General features: G+C 40.5%; 1 protein-coding gene across 1 annotated transcript; it reads left to right on the top strand.

Moving 5' to 3' along the window:
• The first annotated feature begins 1,070 nt into the window (after positions 1-1,070).
• On the top strand, positions 1,071-10,530 carry LOC140329390 (D-beta-hydroxybutyrate dehydrogenase, mitochondrial-like). The gene is made up of 5 exons (XM_072409630.1): positions 1,071-1,525; positions 1,897-2,266; positions 3,079-3,231; positions 4,466-4,596; positions 6,630-10,530. The coding sequence occupies exons 2-5, from the start codon at positions 1,924-1,926 to the stop codon at positions 6,960-6,962; spliced, it is 960 nt and encodes a 319-aa protein (XP_072265731.1). The 5' UTR covers positions 1,071-1,525; positions 1,897-1,923; the 3' UTR covers positions 6,963-10,530.
• The last annotated feature ends 3,142 nt before the right edge of the window (positions 10,531-13,672 follow it).

Here is a 13,672-nt window from a genome sequence, read left to right as displayed (position 1 = left end):
TCCTGGTATATTATTATTATTATTATTATTATTATTATTATTAATAAACAGTATTTATATAGCTCCAACAGATCAATGCAGTTCCACTGCCAGCTAATGACATGCCCAATAGGTGTCCGGTCAGACAGGAATAGTGCTGGCAACCCACGGGGGTTAAGAGCTGGCAGAGAACTCTTTTTACAGACTGACACATACACAGTCCACACCATTTATGGCAGGATCTCAGCACAGCAACAGCCCTAGCTCTGTCCCCCGCAGGAGATCGCAGCTTAACTACGTAGAGACCACAACATATTCTCTGGTCTCCCAATGCTGGCACTGGCACTATCACAATACTAAACTCACGAAGGCGGAATCATATCCCACAGCAGCCCTTGTTCTGCCTCCCCACAGAAGCAAGTTGGGCTTAACTATTTAGAGACTATAACACAGTCTCCTATCACATCAGGAAACTTCATTTGGCAACCTTTATTTCAAAATCCCCCCAACGAATATTTACACAAGCTTATTATATGAAGAAACACATTTTTTACCGCTACATACATATAACTATTAAGGATGAAGACTTTCTCAATAATTCCATTTCATTTGCATCCTTTTACAATGCTTACCTGCTCAAACCCCCTTTATAATCTTTTATACCCTGTAGTTTTACAACATCTACCATGCCGTAAAATCCACCTCTCACCAACCTAGGACAGCCTCAAATTCTCGACCCCTGGAATAGAATACGTAAGTAGTACAATATATAATTTACACATTCGTGTACCTCTGTACAAAAAACACCCTCAGCATTTTTAACTACTCTAAGTGATGTTCCTGCCTCCCCTGAAGAAACCCTTCGGCGAAACACGTCAGTACTAACTAATTGCATTCATTATATTTTGGGGACTGTTCTGAAAATTGTACAAAGCTTATATATCTTTATTGCTGAATATATCTCACGGACCACTAAACTCATAATTTTAAAACCTGTGCATGCGCAGGGAGCCGTGTTACTCAAAGGTGAAGAAACATCCTCCAGAGTGACCTCATGATTCCAGAAACCGCCCACTCTCCCATCGCAGGCTCAGACCTGCTTGCTAAACATCCTGGGGGACAGCAGTGCAGGGCTGTGACTACAAGGGACATGATCAGCGGGGTCAGGAGAAGGAACCCGCTGGGGGGCGCACTGGCCAGGTAATTGCTCTGCCGACCACCAACATTTTCTCCCGGACCACCAGTTGGCGACTGCTCCAATGGACTGTTTAACATAGTATCATACTTGTCAAATCCTATTTATTTATCCAAACCCTGTTATACTCACCTGTCCCTGTTCCGTCATTGAGTGCCACCATCTTCTTCCAGATTATCTTCCTTGTTGCAATATTTGGACCATTTTGATTTGCCAGGATTCAGGAAATGCGTTAGAATTCATTTAGTCCCAGCAATCACATGGAAAGCTGGGATGTGCTGGTTCTACATTCTGACAACTAACCCTGAGCTGTGCATGTGCAACCAGCAGCTGAAATGATCGATTAGAAAGGTAAGACAGACATTACCTGTCTGTTTCTGCAAAAAAAAAAACTTATCCCAAATTTTTTAAGTAGAACTTAATTACAATTAAGACTCATAATGATAATGATATCAATGCATTACATGCTTCTTTCAATTTAGAAGTAACAGTCCATCAAATGAACTAAATTAAAAAATTTAAACAGATATTTTTTTTTCTATTCCCAAGAACAGGGCTGCTGTTACTTGCTGCTCCACTTAATTATTCATGCTGTCAGTGACTGGTATGCCTGTAGTTCAATCTTGTGGGTGTTTCTTTGTACTGACAGAAGGCTGTGTTTAGCAGTGTTTGTTGCTGCCTTCTCAACATCAGCAAACGCCTTGTTTTTCTTTTAATATTAGAACTGCACAGGTGTTCCCACATCCAATATGTTTTGCTGCTTGGACGCCCCAGTCATTATATCCCTGGTATTACTTTTGATAAGCATTTTTATCTATGCAAGATGGGGGCAGAATCATGTTGTGGATCCTGAAGAACGAGCTATACTCATCACTGGCTGTGATTCAGGCTTTGGGAATCAGTTAGCTCGCAGGTTGCTTGATATGGGTTTCACAGTCTTTGCTACCTGCCTATTCCCTGAAGGAGAAGGAGCTCAGTCTTTAATAAACCATTCCTCCCCTGGCAAGGTGAAGGTGATCAAGCTGGATGTTTCTAGTGATATGGAAGTGGCCGAGGTGAGGCAGTATGTACAAAATAACCTTCCTGTTAAAGGTAACCACTTTTATTTATTGCCATCATGATCCCATAGCTGATTGTATATTTCTGCATTTTATAATAGCAGTACACTTTTATTGTGTTGATCTTTTATTGTGTTGACTCTTTTATTGTGTTGAATGCACCATACCATACCATTTATTAGCTAACTTGAGTTTTTAACAAATTCAAGCTTTTGGGATTTGTGAATATACCTGAAGGAAACAATTATTGCAAAGTTCAAGCAAATCTTGAAAGTTTGTATTTTAGATTAGCAAATAAAAGAGATCACTTGAACTGCAAACTTTTTAAAGTACTAGTTGCTATTAAAAGCACTATTTTGTCCCTTAGTCCCGGTCTGTATCAGGTCATTGAACAACCCAGGTTTCAACTTTGATTCCTAAAACATTCTCTAAAAACACCAAAAGTTCCAAACCTAACTCAGCAAGGATAAAACTGAAATTCAGGGGGGCTTCCCAGAAAACTTTGGATGAGCTTTCCTCACTATGGTTTGTGGTTGGTTCCAATGGCTTTCAAGGTGGTTGCCAGTATCCCTAACCCAGTTGTTTCTGAACCCCATATCTATAGTGTGAGATATATACTTGCACATGGTTTATGAATAATAATTTGCCTTGCCTTGCTATGATTAACGATATTAGTTTGTGAGAGAAACTAAAGTTTGTGAGAGTAAAGTTGTGAGAGAAGTACCCTGCAGTTCTGATTCTGACAAATATGTGAATTGTTGAGGGAGACTTATCAAGGGGAAGAATGGTGCCCCTCTACAACTAGGTAAAATATTATTACCATTTTAAAATGTGATTTTCTTTTAGGACTGTGGGGCCTTGTTAATAATGCCGGCATAAGTACATGGGGAATGTTTGACTGGCACACAATTGAAGAGTACCGGCGATTTGTCGATATTAACCTACTTGGAAGCATTAGGACCACGCTTGCATTTGCTCCACTTATAAGGAAAAGCAAAGGTGAGATCTACTTCTGTTTTTCTTTCTAGGCCCAGGCATAGAAAGCTTGCACCCCACATCTTCTGGCAAGTGCCCACGTCATGGGCCTACAAACCCCTTTATTTATCTGGAGATCAGTATAAAGTGTGCTAATATGGTATTGTATTTTTAGTTTCATTCCATTAAACACATTGTAAAACACAGCATGCAAATTCCCAGAGCCATACAACACTGATGCATGTCAGTGCATTACAACACATACTTTAGCCCTAGCTAGCACTCCCTGCAAGTGCTACACAACCCTAGCTAACTCCAGGGGCATCCCTCTCATCACACAGGGGGGAAGCTTGTGTCCTTATAGGTTGGGGTAGCTGTTAAAAGGAAGTGCCAGCTAGGGTTAATGCATGCGCTAAAGCCCACTGACATGCATTTGTTTAGCTTTGTCCTTACTTTTACTGTCACTGTTTTTTTTAGAAATCAGTCATTGTCTAAGTAAGTTTGCCCCTGCCAGCATTCTGTATAAGGGGGTCTTGTTCTCTGTGTGCAAGCAGAGGTTCACCACATTCCTTGCTGAATCAGTTCTATAGCCATGCAATTGGCAAAGCTTATTTTCTCTGATACAGAGCTCTGGCTCTGACCTAAAAAAAGGATATTGAATTTTTGCAGAATGACCACTGCTTCTAAATAGAAAGCAAAGGTCCCTCTCTAAAGTATGCTGGCACAGAACAGACTTTTTTACTCTGTGGCTTTTTTCTTCAGGAAACCAACTCTAAGACTTTGCTCAACATTTTGATTCAATGTGTCTAATGTTTATATTACTTTGCAGAAAACATTACATCTGAGCTGCAGTTGTTGTTACAACACTGCCCTATTTTACTATATAGTAAGCCAGTATGCATTGGGCTAAATAATATTTATTAACACATTACAAACATTTCAAAATCAGCTACAATGACTGCATATATCTAATCCGGGGTCTGCTAAACTAATGGTGTTTAAGGGAAATACAACCATATACCTATTCTGTGTTCCCTTAGGGGAAATAAAGAATTCCTAGGCCTCAAAACTGTTTTATTTTGGTCAAAATAATGGGTAACTTTTTTGCAGCAGCAGTTTGAGTTTCATTTTTGACATCTCCTTTTTGAGCTTAGTAATTGTTTGTTTATAAAGTGTGTAGTTTAAGAAAAAAAAACTTTTAACAGCAAAGAAGGAAAATAAAAATACTGTCCTATTCCTTTGTTGCCTTTAATTACAGGACGTATGGTGTTTATGTCGAGCATAAGTAGTTATATAACTTTTATGAATGGCATTTACTCCATGACAAAAGCTGGCCTAGAGAAATTCTGTGATTCTCTACGACTAGGAATGAAGCAGACTGGAGTGAAGGTAGGAGTTGGATATCTAGGCCTTCCATGCTATGTGTTTGTGTGTGTATATATATATATATATATATATATATATATATATATATATAATATTTTAATAACCTGTTTTGGCAAGATTGCACCAACTTTATTTGCATGGCAGATCTATAGCATGTATTACCGAATAACCATTGGTGCGATCTGAAAACTGGAATTTAGAATCCATTCCAGGTTTGCTGAATCTCCCAGCTTCACTGATTAACGTGTATTCTCTCCAGCCTTGGAGAGCTTTAATTTATCAGGGCCATTAAGTCAACTATAGATTCAGCATCATCAAATGAAGGCATCAGTCTGAAAGTTCAACCAGGAATGTTTTTTTGACCATGATAATGATTCAGAGTAAACTAGTAAATCTAATTGTATATAAAGGATATTTATTGTTATCCAGTATATATGTAACGCTGATATAATATATAGCTCTTTAAAAAGTCATTTCACTAGCTGTCCCTCAAAGGGGCTCACAATCTAATGTCCCCCATCATAGTCATATGTCATTACCACAGCTGAAGGTAAATTTTTGGAAGGAAGCCATTTAATATAACTGCATGTTTTTGGAATGTGGGGGGAAACCCACACAGGGAGAACCAGCAGACCCCAATCAGATAGCACCCTGGTCTAGATTCAAACCTGGGACCTAGTGCTGTAAAGACCAGAGTGCTAACCTCTGAGCCACCATGCTGCCAAATAGAGGGGGTTCAAAACATGTTACTGTGTGGAGGTCAGAGAGTGATTGGCAAATATTTATAAACATCATTTTTGTTATACCAGCTTGTGAGGCCGAAGTACATAAAAACATGTATTAATGTTTTTGTTGGATAATAAGGGCACGGTTGTCCTTGTCTTTATTCAAGTATGTAACATAATAAAGATCAAATGATTGCCTGTTCAAATATGTTAAAAAAAAGTCTGTGATTTCCATGAGGTGAACTTTTCAGAAAAGGAATTGTAATTTTGTTTAGGTGCTTTTGAGATCCAGAGCATCAGAAATCACAGCCCAGTCTGCGACTTCCATATACACCTCAGTGAAACTAAGCAACAGCTGAGTAAACTTCTACCCCTGACTCAAAAAAAAAAAAAAGTTACAAAGAATCAGCAATACCCTGATGAGGTCTAAAGCTACACCTACACTAGCTAGCTCCAAATTCTGACCCTGTAGCTAGCTAGTCTTTCCAGAAAATGGCTGGCTATTGCACTGACTTGACTGCTTTAGTATTTGACCTGATCTGGAACAAGAAAAGCAATAAGGCTATGCTAATCCTAGCCATGGAGGATTTAGTTCTTCTTAGTGCCATGGAACTGTTGCCTGGGTGCAGAAGTGCAACATGCCAGCTGCCGAGAGCCATGTGGGATCGCTCAGTCCTGAAGCAGGTCTGAACCTGAACTAAGGCTACGTACACACGTCAGATGATTCTTGTCGGATAATCGCTCGTCATTCCGATGACTATCCTGGCAGATCCACAGACAACACACAAGGAACAATCATAATGAAAGTGAAGAGGAGAGAGCACAGTGGGGGGCCACTCTGTTGTTTCACCCCTTCCCTCTCCATAGAGCAGAATGGCGCTGTATGTACAGAGTTTGTTCATGCATCGCGCAGTTGTTTATCTTTGGAAAGGATTGCAAAAGATACTTTCCAACGACAATTACTACACGTGTACCCAGCCTAATGGTTTATGACTTTACCCAACTTCTCTAATCTGTAGGCATGTTTCAGATCACGCGTAACACAAGTGTAGCATCAGAGTCAGCCAGTTAACTAGAAGCTATCATATCTCTTTGAGACAGAAATGCTTTACATGAACAATGAACCATCCATATCAGTACTTGTTTGGAGCTTACTTTGTGCTGTACTAAAAAAAAAATCTCTTTTTTTACTTTTCTGTACAATATGGACGAGAAAAAAACAGACTCCATGGAGTTAAAGCTTGTGGTAGAAACTGAACATTTGTCCCAGTGCTAAAAGGCAATAATGCTTATAATTTTATTTTATTTCAGGTGTGTCTGATAGAACCTGGTAATTATGCACAAGCTACAAACATTCAGGCTCAAAAATCTGCTGATGACATCTGGAATTCACTTTCTGCAGATGCACAGGAAGATTACAGCAAGGAATTTGTGGAGAAGGTCAACCATTCTGTAAATTCTGCTTTGTCACAGGGAAGCAGTAAGGGCCACGAAGTGGTGGATGCTATTGTAGATGCTCTGACCTCAGCTTCACCAAAGTCGCGATATTTAGTGGCCAGTCTCGGAGAAAAGATATCTATCTATCTATCCCTTTGGCTTCCAACCTCTGTGTTTGATCAAATCTTATCTCGAGCTGCTTCATGAACAATAAAAGAGGTAACATGTCACACAAGTAATATGCTCACAAGAGTTCTGGTCTGATATAGCTGTAATCACTTGTGAATTACCTTATTTGTTGTGAGCAAGGTTTGTATAAAAACTATTTAAAGGAATGCAAATATACATATATACCCTGCGTCTATTTATTGTAGGAAATTAGCTTCAAATGGCACTCATATTAGAGAGGTATTCCAGGCTTCAGTTCAATTTAAGGATACTCTTCCAACTTTTATATTAAAAAACAGCACACAAACTTCAAATTCCAGGGCTCTCCCCCACAGGGGGTCAAAGTCATCACAGCATGACTTAAAAAAACAAATTTTAGCCTCCTGGCTCTCTAGCACTCTTTCCAGAGTTACTGGTCTACCAGATCTAATCTGTAATGGCAACGTCTCTAGGGTAGTGGGATTGATAGGGTGGATTGTCCGCTGTTGCTCCAGGACAGTCACTTCTCTCCCACAATCTATCAGGGCAGGCTGTCTTAAGCTACGTACACACGTCAGATTTTTATTGCCCGATAATCGGCATCGGCCAATTATCGGGCGAAAATCTGCCGTGTGTACAGTCGGTGTCGTCCATCGTCCAGACGACCGACCTGCCGGATCCACGGACGATGGACGACAGCCGATCCTAATGAAAGGGAAGGGGAGAGCGCGCAGCAGGGTGCCGCTCCGTCGCTCTCCCCCTCCCCTCTCCATAGAGCATGAACGGTGCTGTATGTACAGCACCGTTCATGCATCGTGCACTCCCTTGTCGTTGGAAAGGATCGTGAAAGATCCTTTCCAACGACAAAAATTGCAAGTGTGTACGCAGCTTAACTCAGGCTTCAGACACTGCTGTCTAGTGTTGGTACAAAACACCAACCTGCAGCATTTCCCATGAGCTGCAAACTACTTCTGCACTATGCAGGTCCTCTTCATTTATTCATATTAAAAAGAACCAAAGGTGGCAGATTCTGAACCGGCCCAGCGCAATCAAGGGTTAATGTACAGTGCTGCGTAACATGTTGGTATTTTGTGAACTTGGAATTTTGTTACAATCCAGTTGCAAGTTAAAATGTGTTTATTGAAATCCAGGCAAAATAACTGCAACACTACAATGGATACACTCTGTTGTATACAAAGACACTTTGTAATCGGGCAGGCATTTGTTCTCAGTAGAATTCTGGTGTAAGCTAATGCTTTTCATATGTAGCACATGCCCTCCTGTTGTTTTGGGGTTCCTGGTTCTTAGTAAACACATTAATCATTTCACAATCTGTTTGCAATATTTAAGCATTTATTAACAAGGGCAATTGGGGAGAGATGGACTGTGATGCAGGGGATTTAAAACCATATAGTACAGTGGTCCCCAACCTTTTTGAGCTCTTAGACCACTAAATTTACGGACTGCGCATGCGTGGGGAGCGGTGTGTCACTCAAAGGGGAAGAAACTTCCCCCAGGGTGACGTCATGATGCCAGAACCTGCCCACTCCCCTATAGCAGGCTCAGACCCAGAGACACAACCCGCCCCCTGCCCTGAGCCTACAATCCATACATCGGCCAGAGCTGCGGACCACCGCTGGTCTCCGTTCTCTCGCGGCCCACTGGCAGACGGCCGCGGCCCACTAATGAACTGTGGTCTAGGGGTTGGAGACCCCTGATATAGTAGACAAATTCCCAATACCCCATTGCATTGTTGGCAAATATGTAAAAGCTTCTGATGCAGAAAGCGACCAGTTGATCTGCCATTTCAGAAACAAAGCTGTGGGCCCTAAAGGCTGGCAACCAAATGACTCCATGTAAAGCAGGCCATAGTTGTGGTAGGAAGAGACAACTATTCCACAGGCACCAAATCTTCCTAACCAGAGAATCTTCCATGCAATATCCCAGAGCTTCTTCTAGCTATCTCTTGACACTGTTCAGCATAGAAATTCACTTCTTACAATTCCTGTTGTGTTGAAACCTGAGGACTATTTTTGGATGGCATTCCACACAGGCCTATTTCTAGGGCAAGAACTGGGCTGCAAGAAAACTTCTCCTATGTTGCATCATGAAAACATATACATATATCAACATCAACAAAGTTACTAGTTACTAAACAGAGCACATCTATCACATGATTGCTTAATTCACACCCATAAATCTCTCACATGTCCAACGATTATCTGAGAGAGCTCCAACACTCTCAACGCGTTTCACACAACTAGTCTGCTTCCTCAGGAGTATCATGATAGAGCAACTAGAGTGAGTTATCGAGGAGAAAAAGAGAATATATATATATATATATATATACGTACATATATTCCTTCAAGTCGTTCAGAACATTCAACTTGCCATCTTTTCACATAATAAAATAAAAACAGACTTACAAACTTGAGTGCAAATATGTTCAAACAATATGTATTTGGCCTTTTTATCTCTGGACTGAAGCTGGAGTAGCAATAAAGCCGCACCAAAAAGCAATGATCCAAATCTTACTACAATCAAGAAAGAAAAAAATGAATTTGGTGTTTATCAGCATACGAAAGCAAAATTGTATATCTGTATCTATATCAAAACATTGCTCTGTTCATGTTCTGTTTTAGCATAGTAACCTAAGTTAACATGATCAAATCATCAGTGTTAGAGCTCTCTCAGATAATCTTTGGATGTGTGAGAGATTTATGGATGCGTATAAAACCAGTGATTGCCAACCGGTGGCCCACAAGAAATATTTGGTGGTCCGCAGCTCTGACCCGTGTGGCTCCCAGGGTCAGCAAAAGGACCCCGCTGGGAGGGTGCACCGGCCAGAGCCGCATATCATGTCCCCCCGTATGGATTGCAGGTTCAGACCTGCGATGGGAGAGTGGGTAGGTTCTGGCATCATGACGTCATTCTGGGGCAAGTTTCTTCCACTTTGAGTGACACATGGCTACCCATGCATGTGGGGTCCAGAGTGCAAAAAATTAGTGGTCCATGAGGTCCAAAAGGTTGGCAACCACTAAATTAAGCAAACATGATAGTTGTGCCTTGTTTAGTAACTAGCAAAAAAATTCTTTTTCACCAATTATGTTGATATATGTATATGTTTTTATGATGCAACATATGTTTTCTTCTTTCTCTTTTTAAATAGTATATCATATTCCTATACAGTTATTATTATGGGATGTGGTACTTAAATAATTATTTGTTAATAGTAAGGGGTCAAATAGTCTGATGTAAAAAGCACATAGCTACCTTGTCTCTTCTGTAATAAAATATAAAGCAGCAACTTTTGTTTAATTCTGCAGTAGGAATAATATTCAGCATACAATGTTGAACACTAGGTGGCAGTGCCACACGACAATGCCAATGTAATGATTACACTGGGGGATGCATTTCTTGTTGAGTTCGTTTTTTTGCTATCACATCCAGTTTTTACGATTCAGGGTACTCTCCATTTTTGTCAAAAAAACATACACATTTTACATACAATGAAAAAATAATGAAATATTAACTTGAATGTACTGTTTATTTAATTTTCTTTTGTTCATACAAAGGTTTTATTGTTACTCTATGACATTTTTTTTACAGTAAAACTTTTGAAAAATAATCGAGTAAGCGGTAAAGGTAAAAATTTAGGTCTATAGCTTTTCCTGGAGTGTTAGGACAATCCCACTGGGTGCTCCAACAATAGTCAGCCATCATATGTACATCCCATCTACCCTGATACCGTCCTTCCATGACCTTCAAATCTTGGTGGAATAGTTCACCTTGCTCATCACTGACTGCACCAAGGTTTTCAGGGAAGTTATTTGCTCGTGTGTTTCCAAGAAAGTCCTTGACAATGGCCTTGAATGATAACAAAGCATTCTTTTCGACTTCCGACATTGTCCTGATGAAATGTTCATCTTTGATGAGCTGCTGAATCTGTGGACCATCAAACTCACCGGCCTTTATTTTTTCAAATGACAGGCTAAGAAATGCCAAAGTGAGGGACTTGAAACAATCCCGCTCAATTGGCAAAGCTTTAACAAACTGCTTCATCAGACCCAGTTTCATGTGCAGAGGTGGAATATATTATGCTTTCTATCAACAAATGGCTCATGTAGAATGTTTGGATCACCAGGTTTTAGTGCAGATCTTGGAGGCCAATTCCTTTCCACCCAATGCCTCTCACAAGCTCTGCTGTCCCACATGCACAGATAACAGGGATCCTTGGTGTATCCCTGTTGCTGACCAAGACCCTTTTAAGGTCAACACAGATGACCCAATTGTGTTGGTGATATTGCAACAACTCAATGACGCGTTATGTCTGCAAATTCCTCACAAAGAGAAACAGAATGGCCAATTGGGACTGACCCAAATATATTGCCATTGTGAAGGAGGACACACTTTAAGATCCGCTTTGAGCTATCGATGAATAGTCGCCATTCAGTTATAGATTGGATTTCCCAATTCCTCCATTAAACCAGGTATGCTATGGCAATACACAAAGTACTGCAAAAATGCATTTTCTGGTTTGAAGTACGATACCTTTGTTACTTTTTCAAGTAAGTTTTTCTCACGCAGTGTTGATGCTAGGAGTTCTGAAGCCTTTGATAGTCCCAAATCACGTGCCAAATCACTCAACCTATGCTGATCAAACCCCCTACGAACAGAGTCCTCTTGAATTTCAAACTCTTCATCATTGTTATCTTCTAGTTCATCACTATAATCATGTTCTTCAAGAGAGGGTAGTGTAACGAAAACCGGCACTGGGATTTCATCTGAATGGGCCACTGGGCGTATAGCCGATGGTAGAATAGGATACTCTGTTACATTTATTTTTCTTGTTATATCCTGAAGATTTCACTATACAAAAGTAACAGTCACTGAAATGATCTCCTGGCTCTCGCCAAACCATAGGTATACCAAATGGCATCTTATCACGTGTTCCCTTTGTCCACATCTGTAAACCCTCACACACTGTTTGCACACCTTATGAGGGGCCCAAGACTTATATTGATCACCAAGTTGAAATATGCCAAATAGGCTTGCTCTACAAATGTGCTGATGTTCACCCTTTGACTGGGAATGGTGAAACTGCTACAGATATAACAAATGAATCAGGGTTGTTTAGGCACTTATGATGAGAAACAGCAGAGCCAGACATGATCTAAAAGAAAGGAAATACGTGTGTAAGTAGAAAAATACATTTTACTTATTCACTACGTAGAGCAGCGCACAAACTCTGACCACACCATCTTACATGTAAATGAATAACCAATACAAATCCATGCTACAGTAATCACAATATAAGTGGTAGAGAAGAAAATGTGACGTGATAGAAGAAAACTAACTGCACTTTCAGAATCAGCATACCTACTTTAGTGTATATAAGCTTAAAAATTGAAGTTAACAAAAAGTTTGTTCAAAATTGTTCCCCAGTGTTATTGTATTACATGATTATTATAATTATATACAGTATATGTAATGATCATAATTATGGTTTATTACTTAAGCTACATGCACGTGTGCAATAATTAGCTTTGGAAACGAACAATTAACAATCGATCGTCTGATAATCACTAACAAAAAAAGTGAACAACGACTGCCCACCAACAACGATGAACGTCGCTGGAAATGAACGACCGTCCTGGCGGATCTGATTGGGCGATGTTTGTTCACTATCTATTGTGTGTACGTTCAGTGATTGTGGATTGTTCTATGAAACGCTTTCTCCAGTAGACGGACATAGAGATCAGTGTATTTAAGGCTACAGGAACTGTTCTGGATGTACATTCACACAGTTACTGGAGACTGAGGAAGGGACTGAGGACACAAAGTCAGACAAGGACACAGTACAGGCATGTTGGAGATTGGGGATATGTTACAAGAAAGTGAGATCATTGCCATTACATGACTTTACATGTCAGTGTTCCCTACAGCACCCAGATTACCAGGACATCTTGGTTCAGGCTGGTCGTGAGGTTGCAGTTTGGTTACTGTGAACTGCTGCCTTGGGGAAAATACCGGTATCCCCATCGCATTTTAAAAATATTGATCACTGCTGCCAGCAAACAAATGTGCAGACTTTGCTTCTTTAGGATCCAGCACTGCAGTGCAAGGACCAAGCAGCTGGCAAGGTGACAGCCGCCGGTGGGCGTGCAGGATTGCTGAATCCCAAAGGTCTGAGCCTGACCTTTATGTGAAGGATATTTATGTTACTATAGTTCACATTTTTGTTCACATTGTCTGAGCCTTCTTTCAACCGGAGTTAGAGCTATTTCTGTCTTTTATACATTTCCAGTGACACCTACGACCTTTTATACAGAAAATTCTTCCCTTTGACTTTCAAGGAAAGAACATTTTTCCCATTGACCACTAGGGGCAGGGCGCTTTTCACCTATTATTCATCAGTGCATGGGGGCTTCTTCCAATGATTAGCAATATAAAGTGGCCCTTGTCCTACCACCTGGGGTCCTCTGTACCAACTATCAATTTACGGGGCACTGCACCGATCCCCAATGCTACAGGGAACAATAATGACCACCAATGTAAGGGGAATGATTCACTGATCGTCAATGTAAGGGGAATGATTCACTGACCACCAATGTAAGAGATTCATTCACTGATTACCAATGTAGGGCAATCATTCAATGACCAACAATGTAAGGGAATCCTTCACTGACCACTAATGTAGGGGAATCATTCACTGATTACCAATGTAGGGGGATCATTTGCTGATTACCAATGTAGGGGAATCATTCACT

This window comes from Pyxicephalus adspersus, chromosome 4 (genome assembly GCF_032062135.1).
Source record: "Pyxicephalus adspersus chromosome 4, UCB_Pads_2.0, whole genome shotgun sequence".
Taxonomy (NCBI): domain Eukaryota; kingdom Metazoa; phylum Chordata; class Amphibia; order Anura; family Pyxicephalidae; genus Pyxicephalus; species Pyxicephalus adspersus.
This window is presented reverse-complemented; position numbering and strand designations above follow the sequence as displayed.